A 27,137-nucleotide genomic window follows, 5' to 3' on the forward strand; every position below is an offset into this window, starting at 1 on the left:
CCAGTTAGAGCCGCCGCCCGAGAGGCCGGGCCGTCGTCCTAAGAGGAGTCGCCGCCACCGCCTCCGCCATGGAGCTTATCACCATCCTCGAGAAGACCGTGTCTCCCGGTAGGACGCGGGGGCCGGGGGTCGAACTGAGGTGATTGGGTGGGGGGAGGGGAAGCCCTGGCCCCTCTGACCCTGTCCCCTTTCCCACTTTCCTTCCCCCCCAGATCGGCTGGAACTGGAAGCGGCGCAGAAGTTCCTGGAGCGTGCGGCCGTGGAGAACCTGGTGCGTGCCACCCCGCCGTCCCCCATCCCGCCGTCTCCCCATCCCCTGCATGCGGGCCTTCCCGCCCTCCTGGAGGCCCAGGCCTCGGGAACCCACCCCGCCCCATCCCGTCCCCCTCCCCCCCCCGTCCAACCTAACCCCGCCATCGGGAAGCCGGTGGGTGTGTCCCGCCCCGGGCCCGGCATCTGGCCAATGGCGCGGCGCGCCGGGGTGACTGCCACCCAATCGGCGTGCAGCCTGAGGGCGGCGGTGCAGCAGGAGGGAGAAAGAGGGAGGGAGGGGAGGTTAGGTTGCGCGGCGCTGCGTGTTCAGCAAGGGTGGGGGTGGGGGAGCCGGGCCTAGGGGCCATGTGGAAGCTACGAACCCTGCCGCCCGCCTTATTCGTACCGGGGCCGGCTTCTCCTTCCTGTCCCGTGGCCCCTGTGATTGTTCGCCTACTTCCCAGAGCTCTACCGTTTCCAGTCTCCCTTGGTCTGTGCTCATGGCCAGGCCTGCACCCGAATGCCTCTTAACCCATTTCCGGCAGTGTTTCTCCCTTTTTTGACTGGGTATTTCTCACCCGGGTTTTTGTATTTCCCCCCCGCGTACCCCCGAATCAGTAGAGACTAAATCTGCACCCAGATAACAGGCTGAGGCTCATCCTTGAGATCGGGCCTGTTTCCAGAGGAAAGTTCCTCGTTTTTCATATTTTCAAATTTAAAGGATACAGAACAAATGAATGTTAAGTCCCCTAGAGACTGGATCTCTGTATAAAATTGTGAGATGTATTGGTTGAAACAACCTATGTGCCAGTAATGTTCCTCTTTGGATTCCCTCCTGTTGGGGGGATGGGGAGCAGAGAGAAGGGTGAATGATACTAGACATCTTTTAAAGGTAATAGTTCACTGTAACCAGATGTGTTCTTTTGTGTTACTTAGGCAAAATAACGCAAGAAAAAAAAGTGACAAGGTGTATTTTTATTTTATACAAACTGCCTTTGAATGGTTTTTGGGTTTTTTGTGTTTTGTGGAGTTTTCGTGTTTTTTGTGGGTTTTTTTGCCTTTCCATGTGTTAGTTTTTACTACTAATCTTTTTATCCTTAATTTTCCATAGAAAAGATTTTTATCCACTAGTATAGACTGATAATATTTCCATTCGGTATATATTCCTCTTTTCTTCTTTTGCTAAATTTGCAAGGAGCCTTTTCTCTTATTCCTAACATTTTATCTTATTCCCAACATTCCTAACATTCTTTAGTGGTATATAATTAATAAAACCTTTAAGAATTATTTCCCACTGTGATTGGAGGACTTGTTAGTGGTAAACTATCTGCTTTTAGTTTTTCCTGTTAGCTTTTCCATTGGAGAGAGCTTCTTGCAGGGAAGACTAGTGTGTGTTAAAATTTTTAAACCAAATTTTTAAACCAAATTGGGGACCTGAGCAGTACAAAAGATTGAGTATACTTTTCAAGAATCTACAGTAATGTTTAAACAACTCAAGAATAGGAACAACTCAAGGAATTGTTAATAACACACTTTTAGTGTGTTAACTCTTGCCTATTAAACATGAAGTCATTTTCCTTGACATTTTTATCTTTTCAGTTGCCCCCTATTTCTAAATATTTGTTATCACTTTTCCCTTATATATCTTTTTTCACTGTTATTTTGCTGAAACACTGAAAACTAAACTAGAGAACACTAGCCTCCTAAGTCTATGTTTTACATTTAGAAGTACTTCCCTCTCTTATAACCTGCTTCCATGAGATCAAAAGCCACCCTGGGTGTCATTCTTTTTGGACCAAGATTTTTTTTAATCTAAATTTTAAAAGTAACAATTTTACTTTCTACCCTGTCATAACATATTCATTTAACAAATACAAATTACTGAGTACCGGGTTTTGTTCTAGGTATGAAGAAGAATCCTCTACCAGATTGTCAAGCTTACTTTAATTCTGGGGGATCTGATGTGAAGATTTGGGCACTCTTAGTTGATGTTGATAGGAAAACCTGTAACTCCTTGTTAAATGCTGAGTCTGTGTGAGAAGATGGATGACTTCCTCATGTACCAAATAACATTTTTATAGGAATCTTGAAGTAGATATTTTGGCATTTTCCGAAATATTATATGTCCTAAAAATTTTAGGTTTTCCCCTGTTTTTTGGTGCTATTCTCAATTGGTAAAATTCCTAAGAGGTATTATTCATTCACATCTTAACAGCCCACTTTCCTTGTGGAACTGTCCAGAGTGCTGGCAAATCCAGGAAACAGTCAGGTTGCCAGAGTTGCAGCTGGTCTACAAATCAAGAATTCTTTGACATCTAAAGATCCAGATATCAAGACACAGTACCAGCAGAGGTGGCTTGCTATTGATGCTAATGCTCGACGGGAAGTCAAAAATTATGTAAGTAGCTTTCATCTCCTTTTGGTCACACTAGCCTGGGGAGTGTCAGTTCTTTGGTCATCTACATGGGAAGGAGCTGACAGTGCAATAGATGTCTGGGATCTAAACTTAACTTGAAGGTAAAAAATGTATTTGATACAAGTCTTCTTTCTCAAACTGTCTTTATCCAAGTGATTTAGAGCTTAATTAACTAACACTTAGCTCTTACTGAACTTCTGCTGTAGATAGTTCCATTGTTTGGTGATTTAGGCATGGCACTGTGTGGAGTCAGAAGGGGAATTAAATGATCTCCTGGGCTTTCAAGCCCAAAGAGTTTGTGAAATAAGATTATGACATTAATCATGATTTTATCTACTTAGCAAATAATGAGAAACTTCTAGAGACATCTGGCTTTTTGTCAAGGTGTTTAAAAAGTGAGCTGATGGATTTTTAGTTTTTATTTATTTTTTTGAGGAAAATTGAATGTCACTTGTTACGCTGCGTTATGGAGTTCTTGTGATTTGCTTGGTGAATTAGAAATCGATAATTCTTGCTACAGCAAAGAACTCAGAATATGTGGACGTATATGCTTTTTTTTTTTTTTTAATTGGGTTCTTTAGTGGCCTGTGTTACATGGATAAGGCACAGAGAGTAGTAAGTCAAACATCTCTGCAGTCATCAGTTGGTCCTTGGTATTTGAGGAGAAACCAGTGGGGGGATTTCTGCGTCTGTACTTGTGCTAGTCGTGGTTCTGCACATCAATCTTCTGTTTCCTGGTTCTGGGTGTCAGCATTAGGTAAATTAGTGCTCTTTACGGCAGTAACTTCTCTTTCTAATTATGTACCTCTTTCCCTCTTCACTCTTGCATGGAGGAACTCATGACAGGAAACTAGGTTACAAAAGCCAACTTATTTTGAATCTTCTTTGGAATATGTAGAGCTGTGTCTGTCCACATTGGGTTTCCTTATATAATAACATTTTAATCCTTCTTTCAGTAATTTGATATTAATGAAGTTTATTCCATTAATCACTGGAAATCTTTTGTTGTTGTTTGTTTGTTTTTGTATTTTGGCCTCGCTGTGTGGCATGCGGCATCTTAGTTCCCCACCCAGGGATTGAACCCATGCCCCTGCAGTGGAAGGGTGGAGTCTTAACCACTGGACCACCAGGGAAGTCCCATAATCACTGGAAATCTTGGTACTTAACTGTATTCATTCAATTTCTCGTTTTCCTCAAATTACACAATAGTAAATGAGAGAAGACATGATTGGAACTGTAGTTGACTTTGGAGGGGGGCACATCAATCTTAACACCAAATTTAAAATTTTTGAGTAAGAATTTGTATAGACATTATTGAGCTTTCATGCATGAAAAAAATAGTTATCTTGGGTTTTTTTCCCTTTCATAGCACACCTGGTAATACTTTTTCAGTGCTGGTGGTTATTTTTTAAAATGTGGGTCTGGACACAGTTGAGAGCTAATTTCTTACTCCTCTTATTTCTGATAATTGACTATTATCATTAGGGTCACCCCTAGTTTTAAAAAAATAACTTTCAGTAGTCAGGATTTAGACATTTGTAGTCTCTAAATCACCTCAAGTAATATTAATTAATGGTCTTCTAGAAGCAATTTAAAGGAGAAAAACTAAAGATAGAATGGGATTCACGTATGTACTAGGAGATGGTGCAATACAGTATAAAGGCACCCTGGATTTCTTAGTCAGACTTGGATTAATACCTGTTCAACCCCTGCCCTTTTGGACAATTCATCTCATCCCTGCTCCCTGCCCCCTTCCCCATAACAGTCTTTCTTAAAGTCCAGTCTAGCTCTGGTAGCCCTAGGGAGCAAAACCTTCATTTAGAATCAATCAGAACTGTTATTGGGTAGAGCTGTTGGGAGTGGGCAGGGCTGATGATATACCGTATAAGGGGGAAGGATGGGGATTTCATTATTATTAGCTACAAAGCAGGATACTAAGTGACCTGACCTAGTCAGCAGAGCTGGCCTGGATATCTGGCAGCTACTCTTTGTCCTGCGTTCATGCCAGGAACAGTTAACTGTTTGCCTTTTGAGTGGACTGGTGATTCTTAGTGAGTTCATTGACAGAATTAGCTGATCGTGGTAATGATTAACCCAGGGTCAGTTGTGGCTTCATTCTTTATCTGTACCTATGCCTTTGCTACTTTCTCACCTTGTGTTGAACACTGAGGTGAGGTATCTGGCTTTGGAGATTCCATTTGGAAGTAGGAGATAATTGGTTTCATTTCTAGCCTCTGGGGCAGTGTTGATTGTGCTGCTGTTGGTATTGAGGCTGGCTGTTTTCCCAACAGGTGGCCTATACTGTATATGCCTTTTCCTACTTTTCTGTATTATAGAAAATTCAGAGACTGATGTAAGAGGTATGCTGGTAGGCAAAATATATTTAAGTAGTATTAAAATTGATATCTTTTGTCTTTTTGTGTGTGTACCTGCGTACAGGTTTTGCAGACTTTGGGCACAGAAACTTACCGGCCTAGTTCTGCCTCGCAGTGTGTGGCTGGTATTGCTTGTGCAGAGATCCCAGTGAACCAATGGCCAGAACTCATTCCTCAGCTGGTGGCCAATGTCACAAACCCCAACAGCACAGAGCACATGAAAGAGTCGACATTGGAAGCTATTGGTTACATTTGCCAAGATATAGTAAGTGCTGTATCTAACTTATATACCTCTGATTCCATCTGGTTGTAACATGCATGGTATTAGAATTATTCTTTATCATCATGAAGAAAACCAAGCTATTGCAGAGTGTTTTGAAAGTAGGGCTGCTTTATTTGTTATTTTAGACTTCTGTATTTAGATAGTTAATTTATCCTCATATTGCTAAGCATGCCCTAAAGGAAAGAGACTTAAGGTTTACAAACTCAAGATGGAAATCCCTGTATGGAGGGGCATAGATATTCTCTCCTCTCCTTGATCTGATCGCTTTCTGAAGATCCTCAATGTACCAAGGATGCTGTGTTACTTTTTCAGTTACTATTTTACAGAAACAGTTTGCCAGCTTTTGCTGTAGTGGTTTAACCACTGGAGCCACAACACAGTATGTTAAATGCAGCCCTCCTAGGACTGTTGTTGCTGCTGAGGTTACTACTCTTGGTGTCTGTTTTGATATACAGATTTGATGAAGCAAAGAAGTCCACAGCACTTGACCTGGACTTAGACTCCATAGATGTGCCCAGGTGTTGATCCTTGGTCCTCAGATGTTCTGAAGCTTTACTTCAGTTGGTACAGATGGCCTGGAAAAAAACACCAGACTGCCATCTCCATTTGCACAGAAGGGGAAAAAAAAAGCCAGCATTACTTCATGCCCAGAGTCATTATGCTAAGAAGCAGAGATGAAGTTGATGAGTTTAACTTGTTTCAGTTCAATTTTGGACTACCAGACCCTGGGATATTTTGCAGGTGGTTTGTCCCTAAATGGAAATGTGTGGGAAAAGATCAGGAAAGTCTCATGATACTCTCTCAAATAGATTTTACAGTTGAAAGGACTGCTGATTAGTCATGAGCTCAATTATTATATTCACTGCACTTCTCTGCTGTTTCAGGACCCAGAGCAGCTACAGGATAAATCCAATGAGATTCTGACTGCCATAATCCAGGGGATGAGGAAAGAAGAGCCTAGTAATAATGTGAAGCTAGCGGCTACTAATGCACTCCTGAACTCACTGGAGTTCACCAAAGCAAACTTTGACAAAGAGGTAAGTGTCTCTTGATTAAAAGGTGTAGGTTCAGAGGGTGAGGCGTGAGAGTTAAATGAAAGTTTTGTTTTGTTTTGTTTTAAGTTTATGACTTAGAAGGTACCATCTTCTTTAGAAGCATTTATTTCCCATCTAGTTAAGATTTGTGTTGTGTGAAACGACCATGGAGTAGGTGTTTGCCATTTCTCATCAGGCTTTTGGGAATAATGTGATCTAAAATGTTTCTAGGTTTAGGTTTTCCCTTTTGCAGTCCAAAGTGTGAGTATGCTTTGGGATTTTTTTAAAAATATGCAAATTGGGCTGTTTCATACTTCCTTAGGAAAGTGCTTTTGAAAATTAATAAATAAAGTTTATTTTGCCTGAAAGTATTTCCCCCTATTATTTATTTGTAGTTGTGTTAAAATGTACAATAAAATGAAGTTTGCCATCTTAACCATTTTTAAGTGTAAAGCTCAGTAGTGTTAAGTATATGCACATTGTTTTGCAGCCAATCTCCAGAACTTTTTCATCTTGCAAAACTGAAATTATATTAACTCGCCATTTTCCCCTTTACAATCCCTGGCAACCACCTTTATACTTTCTGATTCTATGAGTTTGTTTATTCTAGACAGTTTATGTTAGTAGAATCATGCAGTATTTGAATTGTCTTTTTGTGACTGGCTTATTTCACTTAGCATAATGTCTTGGGTTCATGCATGTTATAGCATGTGTCAGAATTCTCTTTTTAAGGCTGAATAATAATTCCATTATATTCGTTGGTTGATGGGCATTTGTTTTGCTTCCTTCCACCTTGTGACTGTTGTTAATAGTGTTGCTGTATACATGGGTGTACAAATATATCTTTGAGAAGTCGTTTTCAGTTCTTTTGGATATATACCCAGAAGTCGATTGCTGGGTGAAAGCAATCGACTGAAAGTCTGAAAGCATTTTTGCACGTTTGTTGTTGCTTTAGTTGGGCTTTTTGCCTTTTCTTGGCCTTAGAGTGGACAGAGTAGGGAGGTCTAAGAAACGAAAGCAAACTGCAATTCTAATTGCTTGGAAAATGTAGTTCATTAGTCTTCTCCTGTATCTTACCACATTTGATCTGGGTTTGTTTGAATTCTCTTAAATTTTATTTTTTTTATTTTTAATTTTTAAAAAATATTTATTTATTTGGTTGCATCGGGTCTTAGTTGCGGCATGTGGGATATTACTTGCGGCATGTGGGATATTACTTGCGGCATGCGTGATCTAGTTCCCTGACCAGGGATTGAAGCTGGGCCCCCTGCATTGGGAGCACGGAGTCTTAGCCACTGGACCACCAGGGAAGTCCCTCTCTTAAATTTTAAATACAAGGAAGGGGGTTTTCCTAATTGTAGGGGGGTTTTTTGTTTTGTTTTAGCCATCTTTATTTCAATCCTGTGACCTACATTTTCCTGTCTGCTTCCTTCCTCAAGTCTTGTTAGTGAAGGTCATTTGGGGGATTAAAAGATTCAGGACCTCCTTAGAGGGCAGGTCATATAGTAGACACTGGGGGCAAACTCTGTAGAGCCTTCATAGTCCCATTACTGTGTCGGGAAAACCTGCTTGATTGGTCCAGGGTTGTGTGGGTCCCTGAGGGAGTGAGAGTTTTCTTTGAAGGGATAGTCTAGTAATCTTCATATATGTGGTTTATACTCTTCTCATTTTCTTTATTTTTATTCTTTTGCAGTCCGAAAGGCACTTTATTATGCAGGTGGTCTGTGAAGCCACACAGTGTCCAGATACAAGGGTAAGTGAGAGGTCATGTGAAAAATTTGTCTTCTGTCTTTCCTAGGAAATGCTAACTCTAGCATAGTAGTTTGAAATGTTGGAATCTGGTGACTTCAGAAATAGGTTTGACTAATACTGTTATTAAATAAGAATTTTTCTTCACTGAATTGGAGAAGAGGGAAGAATAGTCCTTGGAAAGCTAACATGATGGAAGTTGTCACCTTCTTAAAAAAGATTTAAGGGAGAAATGGTTTTTGATCAGCCTTGCTGTTTTTTTTTTTTTTTTCCGCCACGCGGGCCTCTCACTGTTGTGGCCTCTCCCACTGCGGAGCACAGGCTCCGGACGCGCAGGCTCAGCAGCCATGGCTCACGGGCCCAGCCGCTCCGCGGCATGTGGGATCTTCCCAGACTGGGGCACGAACCCACGTCCCCTGCGTCGGCAGGCGGACTCTCAACCACTGCGCCACCAGGGAAGCCCAGCCTTGCTATTTAATTGCTGTAGGTTGTTCAAGTGATTGTTTTCCATTGTAGCCGTTAAAACAGCTTTCCTATTGCAGTAACCTAAACCTTGACCCTTGAAGCCGGTGGGAGTAACATCCAGTCTGAGGGCGTTAGTGAGTTTAGTCCTGCCAGGGGTTCCACAGATATCTTTAAAGTAAAAAAGAAGGAAAAGAAATACACTTCAATTGACACTATAGATTATTAACCCATTTGAGTGAAGTGGTTATTTCCCTTTGTCAGATTGCATTGTTATTAAACTAAATAGTAAACTGTTTAATCTGATGTTTGCAAAAGGTACGAGTGGCTGCCTTACAGAATCTGGTGAAGATAATGTCCTTATATTATCAGTACATGGAGACATATATGGGTCCTGCTCTTTTTGCAGTAAGTATTTTTATTTTATGTAGTTGAGCATAGAGCTGATTGCAAAAGTCCATTATTCTTAGTTGATGTTTCGTCAGTTCTGTAATTATTTAATGTTGTGAAATCAAGGAAATTCCCTGAGTCTGCGTATTAGATTTAAGTTCATCAGCAGTGTGCCAAGAAAACTTGTGCTACCTTTGTACTAATAAGAAGAGTATATTTTAAAAATCTCTTTTTCCTACTTTTCATTTCAGACCTAGCTTTCATAAATATACATTTTTGAAACTTGAGTATCTGTGATTATAGGAGGGGTCGAACTTGAACCAGCACTTATTTGGGACCTGGGGTGTTGTGTTTTCTCTCTTAAGATCACAATTGAAGCAATGAAAAGTGATATTGATGAGGTGGCCCTACAAGGGATAGAATTCTGGTCCAATGTCTGTGATGAGGAAATGGACTTGGCCATTGAAGCTTCAGAGGTGAGCCTGGGAGAGTCCATGTGGTGGGAGAGCTGTCATTCTGACTGGGCTTTGGGACTTAACCTCTTTTGTGGATATTATTTTTCCTCTGGGAGAGCTTTATTATGACCGGGCTTAGAGGGTATCTCCATTTGTAGAGATTTGGGGTTTTCTGCTAGCCAAAGGCCCTCATGAGGGAGACAGATCAGGAATGAAGCATCTCCTGTTTTTACCAGTCAGGATTTGTTGAAAATACTAGTACTGTGAACACAAGGGGGCAGCAGGAAGTCGCATTTTAACCAGGTGACATCTGATGCTGAATTATTTTCTTTTGGAAGGCCTAATGCAAGCATGGGATGTATAATTGATAGCTTACTAACTCTGGTGAAGGAATTAGATACGGAGAAAGGGGTTAATTCTGCACTCGCAAATTCGAATTCAAGCTTTGTTTCCAACCTTGATTGTCTTTATGTCCTACAAAAAGCACAGTCTTTGGCATCTTTATGTAAGCTTCATGCATCTCTTCATCCAGAGGTCACTTAGTGAATAAAGAATATAATTCTTAAGGTTGCCTTGGTCCTTTAAGGTAGATTATATGTATGGCCTAAAAGAATCTCATTGAAGTAGCCCAAAAATGAGCGCCTCCAAAGAGCACACACACTGCATGTTACCATGTGCTCCATGTATTTCTGTACAGACCTGTGGGCAGCTCTCACTGTATGCCTTTAGTATCATAACTTGTTTGCTGCTGTCCAGAATTTGCTTTATGTTTCTCCTCAGGCAGCAGAACAAGGACGGCCCCCTGAGCACACCAGCAAGTTTTATGCCAAGGGAGCACTACAATACCTGGTTCCAATCCTCACACAGACACTAACTAAACAGGTGAGTTACCTTCCAAATCTAGCCAGGTGAGCTGTGAAGCCTTGTTAACGGTTGGTTTGCTGTGGAACAGTTGCCACGAAGGAACTCAGCAACTCTTGAACTAGTTGATGTTCTGTTATAGATGCCTCGGGAAGAGCTGAGCTGGATCAGTAAGATCCTCTAGGCTCTGAGTAGTTTTTGATCAGCCTGGCAAAATAACTGTAGCAAGACTTCATGAGGGATGTGGGTTTAATGAGTAAGTAGAGAAATTATCTTATAAGAAGTGTATCTTGGTTGCCATTGTTCCCTTTCAGCTTCATGCATCACAGTTTTTCTTGGTATGGTGTTTGGAAAGATTCTTTCTGTCACCTCATCTCTTCTGGTGCATGTGAAATATTATCAAAGAGCTGGAAGTGCTTTGAGGAAACAACGCTGTAACTTTGAGCACTGCAAAATTTCTTCGTACACAAGAATGTAATTTGTTTTTAGGGAAGTACATGACTCTTAATAGAGCGATCTTGAAAGATAAATAGAGATACACTTAGTTTGAAATGGACTCGGTGTTCCCTTAAATTTTCATCTCATCTTTTAGTTTTACAGTTGTTGTTTTTCTATCTTTGACCTTAGTATTTTCACTTTTGTATATTTTTGTTGTGCTTTTCTCATTTTGGGAACAAATCATTCTTTAGGTATATAATTTTCTGAAGTTGCATAAGCAGCCTACCTTAAATTACTCTGGTGTGAACAGCCACAATAAGAAGGATATACCTTGAATTCTAGTTTCAAGGGAGATCTGAATGGAATCTTTTTTAACTTTTTACTGAAATAATAATTACTAGCACACCAGAACCACACTCCCCAGCCCCATCCCCCCAGTGTCTTCTTCCTGGTCATTAACTCCTCCCTCACCTTTCACTGCATAGATTTTGACTGATTTTGAACTTTATATAACTAGAATCAAGTAGCATATATTCTTTTGCCCTGCTTTTTACTTTATGTGTTCAAGATTCATCCTTATTGCATATAGTTGGAGTTTGTTCATCTCATTGTATAGTGCTAAGAAGTATCTTCCCTCTATCTACATCTTGTTTAACAAAGGCTGTGCTGTGATGAATCTTTGTGGAAGGGATAAAGATATGAAGATTTTATATTTTATTTACTTCCCCAAAACTTAAGTTGTAATGATATTTGAGAGTAGTCAGAGGACCTTTTGAGTTAAAGTGATTCTTTGAACAAAAACTTAATTAATGCCACATTCTTTCACTAGGATGAAAATGATGATGACGACGACTGGAACCCCTGCAAAGCAGCTGGGGTGTGCCTCATGCTCCTGGCCACCTGCTGTGAAGATGACATTGTCCCGCATGTCCTCCCCTTCATCAAGGAACACATCAAGAACCCTGATTGGCGGTACCGGGATGCAGCAGTGATGGCTTTCGGCTGTATCTTGGAAGGACCAGAGCCCAATCAGCTCAAACCACTAGTTATACAGGTGAAGCTGAGGGAGTTTGTGGGTGGAAAGTGGGATATTTATTGTTTATTTAAACTTTTTGCTTGAAGATTTGCCTTTGTTTTTTTTATTTTTTTGCGGTACGCTGGCCTCTCACTGTTGTGGCCTCTCCCATTGCGGAGCACAGGCTCCGGACGCGCAGGCTCAGTGGCCATGGCTCACGGGCCCAGCTGCTCCGCGGCACATGGGATCTTCTCGGACCGGGGCATGAACCCGTGTCCCCTGCATCGGCAGGCGGACTCCCAACCACTGCGCCACCAGGGAAGCCCTTGCCTTTATTTTAAAAACAAAGCTGTAAATAGTTATCCACAAAGATTACTTGTGGATAACTATTCGCTGTCAATGAGGCATAAAATATATTTCTTTTTTTATTACAAAAATCATATGACTTGAAAAATGCAGAAAAGGCCAAAAAGAAAAAGCTACCTTTAATCCCATTGCCCAGTGATAACAGTGTGCATGTATGTGCAACAGGATGGAGATTTTACTATACAAATAGTTTTAAAACTTGTTTTTTCACTAAATGCTATATCATAAACAATTCTCCATATTTTTTTAAAATTTATTTTTGGCTGCATTGGGTCTTCGTTGCTACACGTGGGCTTTCTCTAGTTGTGGTGAGCAGGGGCTACTCTTCGTTGTGGTGCGCGGGCTTCTCATTGCCGTGGCTTCTCCTGTTGTGGTGCATGGGATCTAGGCACGCAGGCTTCAGTAGTTGTGGCGCACGGGCTTAGTTGCTCCGCGATATGTGGGATCTTCCCAGACCAGGGACTGAACCCGTGTCCCCTACATTGGAAGGCGGATTCTCAACCACTGCACCATCAGGGAAGCCCAAGAGTACATTTTAATTGAGCTTAGCGTATATAGACCTCAACCGTTCAGGAATAGCTAAATGCCATCACAGCTTCATCCTGGGATCTCTGCCTGAGTAATTCAATAAAGATTGCTGCAAGTATTCATACCAAACTCTTAATAAAACTGTGTATTGGGATTTGGTGAAGAGAGGAGGACTTTTTCACTTTTCCAGTTACTTTTATTATATTGTTGGATATTTGATAAGCATGTCTTATAAAATGACAAAACCATCTTGATAGTTTGAGTTAAATTCCAAACATCAGTATTTCCTCTTCTGAGGTATCAGTCAGCATGAACTTTAATCTTTGTTTTGCTTTGCCAATAACTGTTGTATTTTCAGGCTATGCCCACCTTAATTGAATTAATGAAAGACCCCAGTGTAGTTGTTCGAGACACAACTGCATGGACTGTGGGCAGAATCTGTGAACTGCTTCCCGAAGCTGCCATCAATGATGTCTACTTGACTCCCCTGCTGCAGTGTCTGATTGAGGGCCTCAGTGCTGAACCCAGAGTGGCTTCAAATGTGTGCTGGGTGAGGGATTTTCTTCCTGGTGAGATAAGGAGGTTGGCCAAGCCATTGGCAAGGAAGTAGGAGGTGTGGGAGAGAAATGGGTCTACCTCACTAGAAGACTTTTTCTGAATAGCATCTCCTTTCTAATTTCTTCAATTAAAATGTGGGGGAGATGTGAGCTGCGTGACCCAGTGGGAACTGTTGTCTCATGGTGACTGGTTCCCGAGCCATTTAGAAGAGTCATGTTAAGCCAGCGGGAAAACTATCTGGACTTGGGTTTTTTTCTTCAGTTGCTTGGGGACAAGAAATTTTGATTAAGGTAGAGAGTTGCTGGCCATGAAAAGTAACCATTGCTGAGAAGGGGGTATGAGGGAAGGAAGGTAGGCAGCTCAGTGTTGAGTCAGTATAGGCTGAATGTAGTTGGTTAGGGACCTTTGGGGTTTGGGGGAGGAAGGTAAAATAAGGAAGGAGTGGGACAAAGAGGCTTTCTGTGAATGGAAAGAGAAGAAATGAAGTGGCAGGCATTCGTGGTAGGTGAAAATACTCTGCTGCTTAGAGAGTTGTGTGTAGATTATTAGGCAGCAGAAACAAAATATAAAGAAACATACGTACATACATACGTTTATTTAATTTTAAGGGTAGCTGAACATGTTAAGTTGTCTTGAGATGACCTGGATAGGAAGAATTGAGGATTCACTGCCATTGGTTTATTCTTAGATCAGTTGGAAAGGAACTCTGCCCAAGGTATCTTAAGGGAAAATGAGGTAATCCTGGAGTGGGATTCTTTTGAAGTTTAATTAATATTTACTCTGTCTGGGTTTAAGGCTTTCTCCAGTCTGGCTGAAGCTGCTTATGAAGCTGCAGATGTAGCTGATGATCAGGAAGAACCAGCTACCTATTGCTTATCTTCTTCTTTTGAACTCATAGTTCAGAAGCTCTTGGAGACCACAGACAGGTAACTGATACTACACAGAAATGAGTGAAATGAGTGGTGTCTTTGCATCCAACTCCTTTTGCCTCTTGTGTAGGGACTGTTTAACCTAATCATAGAAACATTGCAATAGGAGAAATTAAAAGAATCCTGTTCTAGATTGTTTAAATAAGAGTGAGGAAAGAAATGTAGACTTTCGACTACCTTAGAATTGTACGGTTTATAACTAAGGTCAGAAAATAATCTCATTTCTCTACAGGTAGAGAGTAGTTGACCTAGAGAGGTGCCTTCATTTTGCAGTGTCTACAGTTAATAGGAGTATTTGATTATGGTATAAGAGAAATAGTAGCTCTCATTATGAATTTAGTTGCCATACCAGATTACTAAACACCATTTATGATATTGGGTGAGGAACTTGGCATTAAATACAGTTGTTTTATAAATGACCTTTGGAAATGTAGTTTGAAGGGGTTATAAGTTGGGGACAACCTTTAATTATTGTGATTTTGTGTAAGCTATACCTAAAGCCATGCTCAAAAGAAACCATTAGGAAGAGGGCTGGATATCAGTTCTTCCTGCTTAACTAGTTCATTTCTTCATCTCGCAGATGAATGAAGACAATTGATATATCTTTTTTTTTTTTTTTTTCTGACCACACCACGTGGCTTGTGGGATCTTAGTTCCCCGACCAGGGGTTGAACCCCAGGTCCTTGGCAGTGAGAGTACGGAGTCCTAACCACTGGACCGCCAGGGAATTCCCAAGTTGTCTTTTTCATAGCTACTTGTGCAGCCTCTTCAATTATCCACATGGGTTCTTCAGCATTTTTAACTATTTTTCCTACAATTTTAGCCCATTTCCAAAAGGGCCATTCTAAAGTTTAAACAGGTCTGGAAACCATATTGAACGTAGTCATTGGCTCAGAGATTGAAAATTTGGTTCCAGGCTGTATTGTGTTTGCCAAACTCAGATCAAGTCTGCAACCATATCGGTTTCTGGGTTATTTTCAGTGAGAGAGTTTCTATATTATAATGACTTCTCTGTCCTTTCTCCGTTAAGGCTTTACGATTTTTGCTGTCTGTTCCTTACAGACCTGATGGACACCAGAACAACCTGAGGAGTTCTGCGTATGAATCTCTGATGGAAATTGTGAAAAACAGTGCCAAGGACTGTTACCCTGCAGTTCAGAAAACGACTCTAGTCATCATGGAACGACTACAGCAGGTGCTCCAGATGGAGGTGAGACTGAGGGCGTTCCTGGTTCCTGGTGGGAAGGGTGTGGTACTTAACACAGAGCTCTAGTTTCAAGGCTGTTCTCTTTTTTTCAGTGCTTAAGCATATATGTTCTCAGAAAGATATAAGGCTTATACAAAAATTGTTGCAACTTAAAATTGTATTGCTTGCTACAGTTTATTCATACATGTGTAACACCATGTACGTATATAAGCTTATTTACTTTCCTGCATTAGCACCAGTAAAGATTATTTAGTGGTCCTGGCAAACCCAGCAAAAATGGAAGCATTGAGGGAGTTTAAAGCCCTTTCAGAAGGTGTTTATTCAGAACATGATCTTCTTTTTCTTGTAGTCGCATATCCAGAGCACATCGGATAGGATCCAGTTCAATGACCTTCAGTCTTTACTCTGCGCAACTCTTCAGGTATGATGGTGCCTTATCACTTAATAGCTCCAGGGAAGAGAATCATATCTCAGGATGACAAGTTCATGTACACACAGAACTCTGAAGATGATGTTATAGATGATGGTGGTCAGAAGCTCTTCTCAAAAGGCCTTAGTCTGATTGATTAGGAGAGTAATTTCCCATTTTCCTTTCTTGTCTGTCCGTAAAAATGTGGTTTGTCTTTTGTACAGTGTAGGGAAGGACACTACTCCATTTGTGATGGTCCTCCCAGCTGTGCAGCTATTTTGTATTAGCAACTTTTAGTCTGGTTTTCATTGGGTTGTCCAAGTGTAGCCCAGTCAGATTTGGTTCCCAGCTATGGTTCACTGAGCTAAAAATACAGCCTTGTGTTTTTACCATCATCTTTTGAAACAATTGCTGTTGGAAACTTTATTATAATTTATAGTATTTGGTGTTCACAGTAGACTTTTTCTGAGGAGAGACTGGGAAAATTAAACTGTTAACTCCTTGCTCGTGACTGGAGTCATGGCGTGGCTGAGGAGCTATTCCCTTTTTTATCCAAGAACAGGAAAACCTTGGAACTTGTCTAGTGCTTAGGTGGGTACTAGGTTTTAGAATTGAGTGATGCTGACTAGGTCATCTTACCTATCCCTCCGTTCTCTTTTTTACTCCAAACTTTATTTTTTAAAACATGACTGTTAAGAGGTCTTTCCTGATCCAGTAACATTAGTTGAAACAAATTAAAGGGTAGGGAGGGAGGTTTGACGAATATTGAATTGGGAAAAGTCAGATGGGTTTCAGTTTATCAAGATAGTTTCTTGACCATCATCTGTAAATGAGTTAGGCTATAGAAAGTGTTGCTCTTTTGTTTTATGAGTAAGAACTCTAATATGACGTGTCCTTATTCAAAGCTGAAATAATTTAACTGCCATTCCAGTACAACTAGATTATGGAGGCTGCTGACAAGGATTTGTCAGACTTAAATAAAACACAGAGGAGATGACTTTTTGCACTATGGAAGATCATCTTGTATTTGTTCTGAATTGGGAAATAGATGAGATATTTAAATGTATGTTTCATTGTAGATGATTTGCACTGTCAAAACTTCTGAGCATAAAAAGCCTCCCCCCCCCGCCAAAAAAAAAAAAAAAGAATTCTAGGGACTTAATTGATTTAAAAAAAAAAAGTATGGTGTTCTGATTGAAGGGTTTGGAATCAACAGATTCTGAACTCTTATTCATTTCACAGAATGTTCTCCGGAAAGTGCAACATCAAGATGCTTTGCAGATCTCTGATGTGGTCATGGCTTCCCTGTTAAGGATGTTCCAAAGCACAGCTGGGTCTGGGGGAGTGCAAGAGGATGCCCTAATGGCAGTTAGCACACTGGTGGAAGGTCAGTGAGCCAAAATTGGGCAGGGAATGTCTTTAGAATGCAAGAGTATCAATGGCCATGAAGAATTTTTGACTGCAAAAAAGCATAGTCCCGTCTTCTCACTTATTGGGGTATTGAGTCAGTTCAGAGCTGGATTGAACATAAGTGTAAATTTGTGTATAACTGCCTTGCCACTCTCCTTGAAGTGAATGGGGAGCCAATTTGCAACTCAGATTGGCAACCTTTCTGGGGGTGGAGGGAACTGTTACCTACCTCAAATTCATCAGGTTCTTCTTTCCCCTAAAGTCTACTTGCTTTATTGAGGTTTGGCTCCTGTAAAGCATGGAGGAAGTAAAGGTTTCTATTTTCTTTCCTGGCACTTGGTGCCTTCTGGTTTGGGTTGTAATGCTTTGGATTCAGGTTGACGCAATATGGTGCCTGGTATGGAATGAAATGAAACATCGAGTTCTAGGAATTAATTGATTTTCTGGGTGTTACATGTCTAACTATGCAGAATTGCTTTGGGGAAGCCATATCTGACTTAAGGCTCCTTGAAAGGCCATTAAAAGCACATTAAAGAGCACTTCAGAAACCTGGAATGCTTCTTCAGTGGTGGTTTGTAAGGTGTATTTTTTTTTTTTTAAGAATTATTTATTTATTTATTTATTTTATTGGCTGCGTTAGGTCTTCGTTGATGCACGTGGGCCCCTCCCCAGCTGCGGCAAGCGGGGGCCAGTCCTCGCTGCGGCGTGGGCTTCCCACTGCAATGGCCTCTCCTGCTTCAGAGCACGGGCTCTGCAGTGAGGCGCGTAGGCCCAGCAGCTGTGGCTCACGGGCCCAGCCACTTCACGGCATGTGGGATCCTCCCGGACCAGGGCCCAAACCCATGTCCCCCGCACTGGCAGGCAGATTCCCAGCCACTGCGCCACCAGGGAAGCCCTGTAAGGTGTATTATTAAGGCAGACCCATTTCTAGCATAAGGAGCCTATGTGCAACTGGTCTGGCAACATGTGATTACCCTGGCAGGGCACAGAAGTTGATTTTGGTTCCTGGAGTGGCTGATTTGGATATGAAACCCAGACAGCTTTTCTTGACTGGCTTATTAAGTAAGTCCTTGATGGAATTGGCTAGAGACCAAGCTGGCTTCCAGGAGTTCCCTGGTGGTCTCAGGTTCAATCCCTGGTTGGAACTGAGATCCCACAAGCTGCCCGGCGAGGCCAAAAAAATAGCTGGCTTCCAAAGAGGACATGTTATAATCAGATGAAGAGATGGACAAGAGGCAATATCACTAGCTCAGGCAATTCATAATTAACCTTGGCATTCCTTGAGGGCCATACCACTTGGTAGTTTCAGCCAGAGTGAAATCCCACTCTTTGGAGATTTGGCATTATCTCCAGGGTATAAGAGTTAGGCCCTTTTAGCAGTTATGAATTTGGCTTGTCCAAGGCAGCCCTAAGTCTTTGTGATAGAATCTGTAATTAACTCACATTCTACCTAACTTTTGACTGGAGTGCATACATTTTGGGAGAGCTAGGATGGTTATTTTTGTTCTCTTCTGTGATATCCTGTGGTGCTAATAGTTTGTTTCTTTACAGTGTTGGGTGGTGAATTCTTAAAGTACATGGAGGCCTTTAAACCCTTCCTGGGCATTGGATTGAAAAATTATGCTGAGTACCAGGTAAGCTGTGCTTTTCACAATAATACATTTATATTCTCATTTATACTTGGTAGTCATTGTAGTACAAAAGTCTGGATCCTGTAGCCCAGGTAGTATTTCCCTGTGTATCACCCCAAGGGTTGAGCTACTTTGTTGCCCTGAGTGTCTGAACTAGAAATAGTCAGTGAAGGACAGGATATTAGACACATCAGAGTAGCACCCTAAGAAGGAGTTTTGTTTTGTTTTGTTTTCAGTAAACCATCCGCCTCTGCCACCACCATCCCTGGTGAATATTGTCTTTTCTGTCCTTTCTTAATGATAGATTAGATAGTCCTAGTTCTCTTCCTGCCATATTGGTTGTTAAAAAATGAACTAATGTGAGAGAGGAAGGGTCTTTTCTTCTTTGACTCTAGGTTCAAGTGATAAAGGACCAGTAGCTAGGTAAAAAATCATGCCTTACCCCTGCAGGCAGGCTTTTCTGTTCTAGAGGTCATTTTCTTGATTCTTGGCAGGTTTGTTTGGCGGCTGTGGGCTTAGTGGGAGACTTATGCCGTGCCCTGCAATCCAACATCTTACCTTTCTGTGATGAGGTGATGCAGCTCTTACTGGAGAACTTGGGGGTGAGTGTCTATACACACAATCTAATTTACCATTGGTTAGAAAGATAGTTAAACATCAAGATCCGTGACAGGGAATGTATATGTCCCAGAATGTTGGCTGTGGGCTTATGAAGGGAATTGTTCATTTTCGCAAGATGATTCTAACCTAAGAATGTGAAGTTAATTAAAGGAACGCATGGTCAATGCATGGAACTTGAGTGGGGCAGGTGGGGACCAGTAAAGTACAAAGGAAAAGTAAATATATAATCTCTCTATCTAGAGGTAAGCATTGCTAATTTTTGTGTATGTTCCTTAAGGTCTATACCAAACATATCAGTAGTTGGTTATTTTAAAAAGCTTTTTGAATCTTTGGACAGAACTAAATTTTTTTTTTTCTCCTTGTCAGAATGAAAATGTCCACAGGTCTGTGAAGCCACAGATTCTGTCAGTGTTTGGTGATATTGCCCTTGCTATTGGTGGAGAGTTTAAAAAATATCTAGAGGTTGTATTGAATACTCTTCAGCAGGCCTCCCAAGCCCAGGTGGACAAGGTAAGTTTAAAGCTATCTTTAAGTCCAGCCCTGACTGGAGGAGCAGGACTTTTGACAAATATTACAACTAAAGGCCATCGATATGATGGAGATTCTGTTCTTTTTCTCTTACAGTCAGACTATGACATGGTGGATTATCTGAATGAGCTAAGGGAAGGCTGCTTGGAAGCCTATACTGGAATTGTCCAGGGATTGAAGGGAGACCAGGAGAACGTACACCGTTGAGTATACAACCCAGTTGACTTAGTCCAGTGTGCACTTAGCCAAATGGGCTGTGTGTTCATTGTGTAGTTTACTTGTAAACTAACACCTGTTGCTTCAAAGAAGAGGAGAAGGAGGAACAGTGCTCTAATGAAGGGAGTAGCTTTGAGGGAGGATACAGACTCTTCTGATCCCTGCTTCTTCAGCTACCTTGCTTCACATTGCTTGAGCATTGCAAGGGATGGGATCCAGCAAGGCTGTTGCTGCTGTTTGCACATGTGCCAACACTGAGTGGGACTCCCCTAACCCCCACCATGCATCTGAATTGAAGGATTGGGGGCATTAGATTTCCTCTATCAACTGATGTTTTTGTTATTGATTGGGGAAATATTTGTACTTCACTCCTTTGATATTACAGGCTTAGAGGAAAGGTTCCATTTGTGTTTCTACAGATATATATATCTGCTTATAAGAATAGGAGTATCTGCCTCTTCTGTTGACTTGAAGAATGACATCTTAATCTGAGGAAGAACAATTTGGTATAACTGTATGCAACTAGTTCTCCAGCCCAAAACCTGCGTGATGGGAGTAGAGTATTTGGGAATTTTGAAACAGGGTGTAAACAGGGTATATAGTCCTGCCAAATGTGGGACAGCCTCATCAGACCTCTTTCTTTTATAGCGGATGTGATGCTGGTACAACCCAGAGTAGAATTTATTCTGTCTTTCATTGACCACATTGCTGGAGATGAGGATCATACAGATGGAGTAGTGGCTTGTGCTGCTGGACTGATCGGGTAGGTTATACCCTGCTTCTGATAGCTGAATAGAATGTGTCCGGAAAATGAGAAGATGTGTAGTGAAGAATATTGAGAGTAGCCTGGATGGCAATTACCCACCTTTTTGGTACAGAGGGGATTTCTTTCTTTAATAGAACCCATCATGTCCTGTTTTGAGTTCTCAGATAATAATTCATTCCAGAATTTAGCTCTAATCTCATTTCAGACCCTCCAGATTTCTAATTTCTCCCCACCAAACTCTTATGAAGTGAGCTCTCAGAGATTATAGAAGCAGCATCAGATCTATGTCCATCCCCTATTCTGATGTTGGTCAACAAATTGCCTGTTTAGCCTCCTCTACTGAGGGTTTCTGAGGTATCATTAGAAGAAGAACATTGGTTTTGAGCAGCTCAAAGACCTGGAGTCTAGTTCTCATTTTACCATGAATTAGCTGTGGAACCTTGGGTAAGTTATTCTACTTTTTTAGACCTCATTTTTTTAATCTGTTGAGGGCAGGTGTTAGACTTACTTATCTTTAAATTTTCTTCCAGCTTTAAAAAGTAGGTAAATACCAAGAAACCCATAGCTAGCTTAGCACTGGTTCGGAAGGTTCTAAACAAGATCTTGTTGTAGGGCCAGGAGCCCATTTTCAGGTGTGTTTACTTTGCACAGGGACTTGTGTACAGCATTTGGGAAGGATGTACTGAAATTAGTAGAAGCTAGGCCAATGATCCATGAACTGTTAACTGAAGGACGGAGATCGAAGACTAACAAAGCAAAAACCCTTGCTACATGGGCAACAAAAGAACTGAGGAAACTGAAGAACCAAGCTTGGTAAGAGCTTGTCTCCTCTGCCCTCTTTCTTCTTCTTTCTTGGGGAGGAGGTACGTTTTCTTTAGACTGTTCTGACAAGGGCTTTCTTTAGGTGTTTTGTACTCTTTCCCATATAGTGCTTCTGAGCCAGGCCTTTGTTCCTCAGCCTTGTACTAGTGGAAGGGTCAGGCAGCCAATCTTTCCTTGAGCCACGTTTTTGGTTCCTCATGGTGATAAAGAACAGAAATTACATAACTAGAATTCACTGAAGTCCCCAAATCATTTTGGACCTTAATAAAGTCATCGATAATGGCATTTTCCCAAAATTCTCTTTCTACTCTGTATTTCTTTCCTCATGTTCTTTTATTTCTTTACTGCAGTGCTTTGAGACATTGCTTTCTTTTACAGAAGATATCCAAAGTCGGAGTTGTCTGACCTCTGCTTTGAAATGTAGTTTTAATTTATTTTCCTCTCACTTAGTGAGTTATCTTACACCACAGATCTCAGTAAAATTGGCTATTTTGAGTTTTATCTTTTCAGTTTCCTACCCTTCATAAGTGCTAATGATTGAAAAGTTGACAAATTCCATTCAGGTCTATAAGCACTTAATTGTAGGAATCAGAGAGGTGTTTGGCTCTACTGGCTATATGGGATTTCAAAAATTGACCTTTTTTCCAATCTGTTTTTAGATCTGTTACCATTGGGATGATAACCTGAGACCCCCACTGGAAATCTCCAATCTTTTGAAAAACCCGGAAGTGAGGAGTGTGCACGGATGCTGAATGTTTGGGAATGAGAGGATGAGTGAGTGAGGCTTGAAAACACACCACACTGAAAATCCTGCCACAGCAGCAGCTGCAGCCATCAACAGCAGCGCTGCTGGTGAGCTAAGTAATCACTGACTTCGTAGAAAACCATAATGTCGGCCATCTTGGAAAAGAGAAAAATGGTGGATTTACTTTAAAAAAAAAAGAAAGCTCTCTCTTCCCAGGAGAGGCTAGAACTAGCTTTTCTGTCTTTTGGCCGGTGCCGAGTGGAATGACTAGTTTGGGGGAGAGGAGGAGGGACTGGGTTCAGCTGTGGTGCTTTGTTGTAAAAGGCATCCTGGCCTTTGCTACTGATGAGAAAGATGGAGCCTGGGTCTCAAGCCCACCTTTGGTGTACCTTTGCCACGTGGTACTGGTACTGTATGCGTGCTGGCTGAAAGGAGGGTGAGGGATTCTTTACAGTCTGAGAATGAGTGTGTGTGAGTGAGGCGGTATCCACATTCTCAACTTCAAGTCATTGCAGTTTCTTTTTCCCAGAAAAAAAGAGGTTAGGATGTTGCATTTCATGAAACTAACTGAAGTTCTGTCTACTGATGCAGCACAAGAGATATAAGACGAAAAAAAAGGAAAGACGCTCTTAGGTTTTGTTTTTTGGGTTTTTTTCTTTTTTTTTTTTTTTTTTTAATTCTAGGGAAAACACTGACGAATGGTCAGAGCTCCCACCCTGATCTTTTCATCAAGGCGCCTTTCCTAATAATATGGTTCAACTGTGAATGTAGGAGTGGGGTGGGGGGGAACTCTGGAGTTAGAGGATATAGAAAAAATAAAAATACAGTTGTTACAAATAAAGAATGCAGACTTCGAAAACAAAAGAAAGCCACAACCCAACAAACCAAAATTTAAATGCTCATAATTGGCAGCACAAAAGAAAAGTTCTCTCCTGACATGTATCTTGGCAGTCTGAACGCCCCCAGAAAATTGTGCCAAAGAGTTTAGAAAATAAACATACCATAAAAGTAAACACAAACAGCAAATTTCAGGTAACTATTTTGGATTGCAAACAAGGATAAATTTAATGTTTAAACAATCTGATAAAATAACCATTTGGAAACTGCTTGGCCTTCTGTTCTCTTTTATTTGATTGATTATAATGCGGTATTGGTCTCTTGCTGCACTTCAAAACCAAGTAAAACAAAGGAATATATATGTGTGTATATATATATACACATATATATATATGCTAGAACTCTTGTGATGAAAATGGCACTTGAAAAACGTTATATTTTTCCACTGAAGTTGAAGATTAATAAAATGGTGTCAAAACATTCCCCTGGTCACACGCTGTAATATTTTTTTTAAAGTGTGATGTGCTATGATGATAAATCAGACTTAATTATTTTCCCTTTTACAAGGAAACAGGGCACCCTGAATTTTGGTTTTAGACTTTTTCAGCAATAAGGAGGGATGTTGGTAAGCTTTGATCCCCTTTTGGGTCTGCAGTTATTAGGAGTTTTTGCTGGCATTTTGAATATGCTGCTTTCAAAAGCACCAAGAAAGATTTTTAAATTGCTTCCAGGTATTTGGAGGATTAAAAAGACCTTAATTTCCCACTTTCATTTCCATTCTAGCAAAAAATATGGGCTTACATGTTTCTCTTTGCCAACTCCCTGTTCAAGCCTTCCATTCATAAGCGGGATTGGCTCAGTTTTGCCCATCCATACGGCAGCATCTCTAATAGCTCTTGTACAGGGTATCAGATATTGTGCCTTTTGGTGCCAGGTTCAAAGTCAAGTGCCGATCTATGAACCAGTGTACAAAAAAAAAAATCCAGGTGTTTGAAGGAAAGACACTCCATTGTGAATAAAGAGCTCACACCAGCTCCTGAGCCCTCTGAAGAGACCTGGCCCTATAATGCCTTGTTTAAATTTTAGTTGTTCTTGAGGGAAAGGGTGATATACTAACCATTCCTGATAAGGGTTGGTCAGGGCTTAGGGAGGGGGCAGGAATATTGGGGAGAAAAAAAAATCTGATCATTCCTCAGTGCTACCCATTTCTGTCCTGTGTGGGCTGCTTAGCTAGACAGCAGGAGAATAAAGTACACCGAGAACCATAATGAAAACAAAACCCGTGTGTTTTGTCATGTTTTGTTCCAGGGAAGCAGTTGACAAGTGCTGTTATTAATGCTTTCTCCCAGATCCACTCAGTGATGGAGAGGAGGAAAATGGGCTGGTTGGACTGTGGTCTTGGTGCCTCGCAGTTACTCTGCACTGGTTATGCATTTATTACCCTCTTTTCTAGTTACCTTTGGCTAGTGGGTCTTCCCACTAGGTATTTGTCCTTAATTGTACCACCTAAGGCAAATGGATGCAAAATGCATTCTGCCCACTCACTGTCTGGGCCTTCCCCACTCTAGTCTTGGCACATTCCTTCAAGAATGTAGTTACCGTCTGGTAAGATGGCAGTGCAAATGTGAAGAAAATAGGCATCGGACTAGGCTTTGGTTTGCCACAAGTGGCAGCTGCCTATATCAATTACAATTACATTTATTAATTTTGCTTTTCATTTTCCCAGTTCCTCTTAGCTCCCCTGTTGAAATGTTGAGATTTTGGCTGTCAGAGGCAACTGCAACATTGCCTTACGGACTTGTGGAGGAGGGGAACTGCTCAGTGTAGTGTTTTCATTTTCAGAACCAAGTAATCTAGTCACTCATATGTAAGAAATGTGTCAGTCCAACTTTAAGAAAAACATCCAAATCCAAGCTCCATCATCAGATTTTGACAGCATCTTGGATTTTGAAACAACTTCAGTCTGTAATTGGCATTCAGAATGCCCTTGGCATGCCAGTCTGTGATGGCAGTAAAGACCTGTTAAAACACTTGAGCCCAACTTTATTAACCAAAACTGATAACACCACCTTTATCTTCTAAATAAAGTCCGCTTTATTTTTATTTTCAACATTTTGCCGCTTCATTTTTGGTTCCAGACGGTGTCACCTCCTTGGAGGTGAAATGAGTTGTTTGAAAGAAGCTGGTGCGTGTGGTGATAGATGTGTGAGTTGGGGAGAGGAAGGACACATCTGTCTTAAAAATTAGCTCTGCGTAGTACAATGGGATATGAATGAAAGTTTTCTACAAATGAGGTAGTGAAAAATGACTACGTGGAGGAGGTTTCCTGTCCAGAGAGATCTGAAGCTGCTGGAGATTGTCCTCTGTCTTGTGCATATTTTGCAGGCTAATGATCTCGTCTATTTAATGGCTTATCCAAAGGTTGGATTTTTACTTAGTTTGCAGCGTGTATTTAATTTCTGCTTCCACTTTTCCCCCCCTAGAGACTTGTAGAGGATAGAACACTGACTTGAGATTAAGAAACTGGGTCCTTTCCTTCACCTGCTGCTTGTTAGTGCAGCGAGACGCCTGCAGGCTACTTTATGAAAAAATGCACTTTCTTAGTTTATGTTGGGCAAGTAAAATGAGGGCAGACCTTCATTTTCCTACCTTAGCCTCCATGTGGCCTTTCACCATTTCTAATTGCACACCCCTGCAGTAAGGAATTTTTGATCATGCGTACCCCCATGTGTTGATAAATTATATACCTGTACTACTGTACCCATATATTGTGTAACAAGGCACAAAAATAGATAATTAAAAAGCAATTATATGAAAAATAAATATAAATAGGAGTTCTAATATTTTCTTTCTGTACCCAGATTTGGAGATTACTGGGTTATAGAGGGTAACTTGTAATTCTTGACTAGACTGCGTTAAATATTTCTCCATTGAAGGTATACTTAGAGGAAAGAATGGTATTGGTTCATTATCAAATGGTAAGGAAGAACTGCTTCTCCTAGGAATTTTTTTTCCAGCAGCCCTCCAGGTCATTCCCCGTTCCCATATACCCGCCTCCTCAACAAACACTGAAAAAGTACATACAGTACAAGGCTACAGTTCCACCTGGCCTCATCAAGGATTCCAGCTTGACCTGTCTGATGTGAAAAAACAGTAAACACTGAAAAGATTTTCTGTTTATTATATCTTAATTCCCACAGCAACCTTAACAGAGTTCTGTATAGGGGAATATATAGGAATGAGGAGCAGAAAGATTAATTTATCAGACCAAGGTCACATGGAGCTCGAATTCAAACCCAGTTCTGTCATACCAAAACCCAAGCTTTCCTCAGCATCTGTCCTGGGCAGATGCTGTCGGCATCTTAGTAAATACGAAACAAGGACCCACGCCGTACGTATTTATGCTGTGCCATGCATTTCCTCCACAGCACTGTCCAAAGGTATATTTGTTGCTTATTTATTGCCAGTTTTCCCAACTATAATGAAAGCTCCCAAATTTGGTGACCTTGACTGTCTTTCCCCAGCTTTAGAGCAGTGCCTGACATACAGTAGACCCTCAGTAAGTATTTGTTGAACTAATGACATGTCAGTACAGTTCAGGGAGTTTCTGAAATGGCATCACTTAGCCTTTGAGGGGCAGAACATCCAGAAACCTGGGAATGGCAGAGCCTCAAGACACTTGGGCACCTAACTCTTACCCTCGTTTGCTGGATGACTTCAGGCTAGCCTCTTAACCTTGGGTTAACTGGAGGAATGGGAATAGGATTAATCAATAATTAGACGTACAGTGTTGATTTTATGCATTACCAGATGCCAGGCTTGTAATAAGCATCT

At 41.1% G+C, this 27,137-nt stretch overlaps 1 protein-coding gene across 2 annotated transcripts; it reads left to right on the forward strand.

Annotated features, from left to right (window-relative positions):
- On the forward strand, positions 1-25,409 carry KPNB1 (karyopherin subunit beta 1; the record flags this gene model as incomplete). 2 transcript variants are annotated; one of them, XM_082679243.1, is made up of 22 exons in its annotated part: positions 1-108; positions 213-271; positions 2,468-2,650; positions 5,108-5,308; positions 6,211-6,363; positions 8,054-8,113; positions 8,890-8,979; positions 9,327-9,437; positions 10,197-10,298; positions 11,545-11,769; positions 12,983-13,174; positions 13,978-14,108; positions 15,174-15,321; positions 15,668-15,739; positions 16,970-17,114; positions 18,689-18,771; positions 19,263-19,370; positions 19,756-19,899; positions 20,014-20,119; positions 20,782-20,896; positions 21,551-21,712; positions 22,381-25,409. In XM_082679243.1, coding segments are annotated over exons 1-22 (2,631 nt in total). In that variant the 5' UTR covers positions 1-68. The 2 variants fall into 2 exon arrangements, with proteins under 2 accessions (XP_082535369.1, XP_082535368.1); XM_082679242.1 differs by lacking the exon at positions 22,381-25,409 and having other exon boundaries at positions 21,551-21,716.
- Positions 25,410-27,137: the final 1,728 nt, after the last annotated feature.

The sequence above is a fragment of the Grampus griseus genome (genome assembly GCF_964374135.1).
Source record: "Grampus griseus genome assembly, chromosome: 20".
NCBI classification, from domain to species: domain Eukaryota; kingdom Metazoa; phylum Chordata; class Mammalia; order Artiodactyla; family Delphinidae; genus Grampus; species Grampus griseus.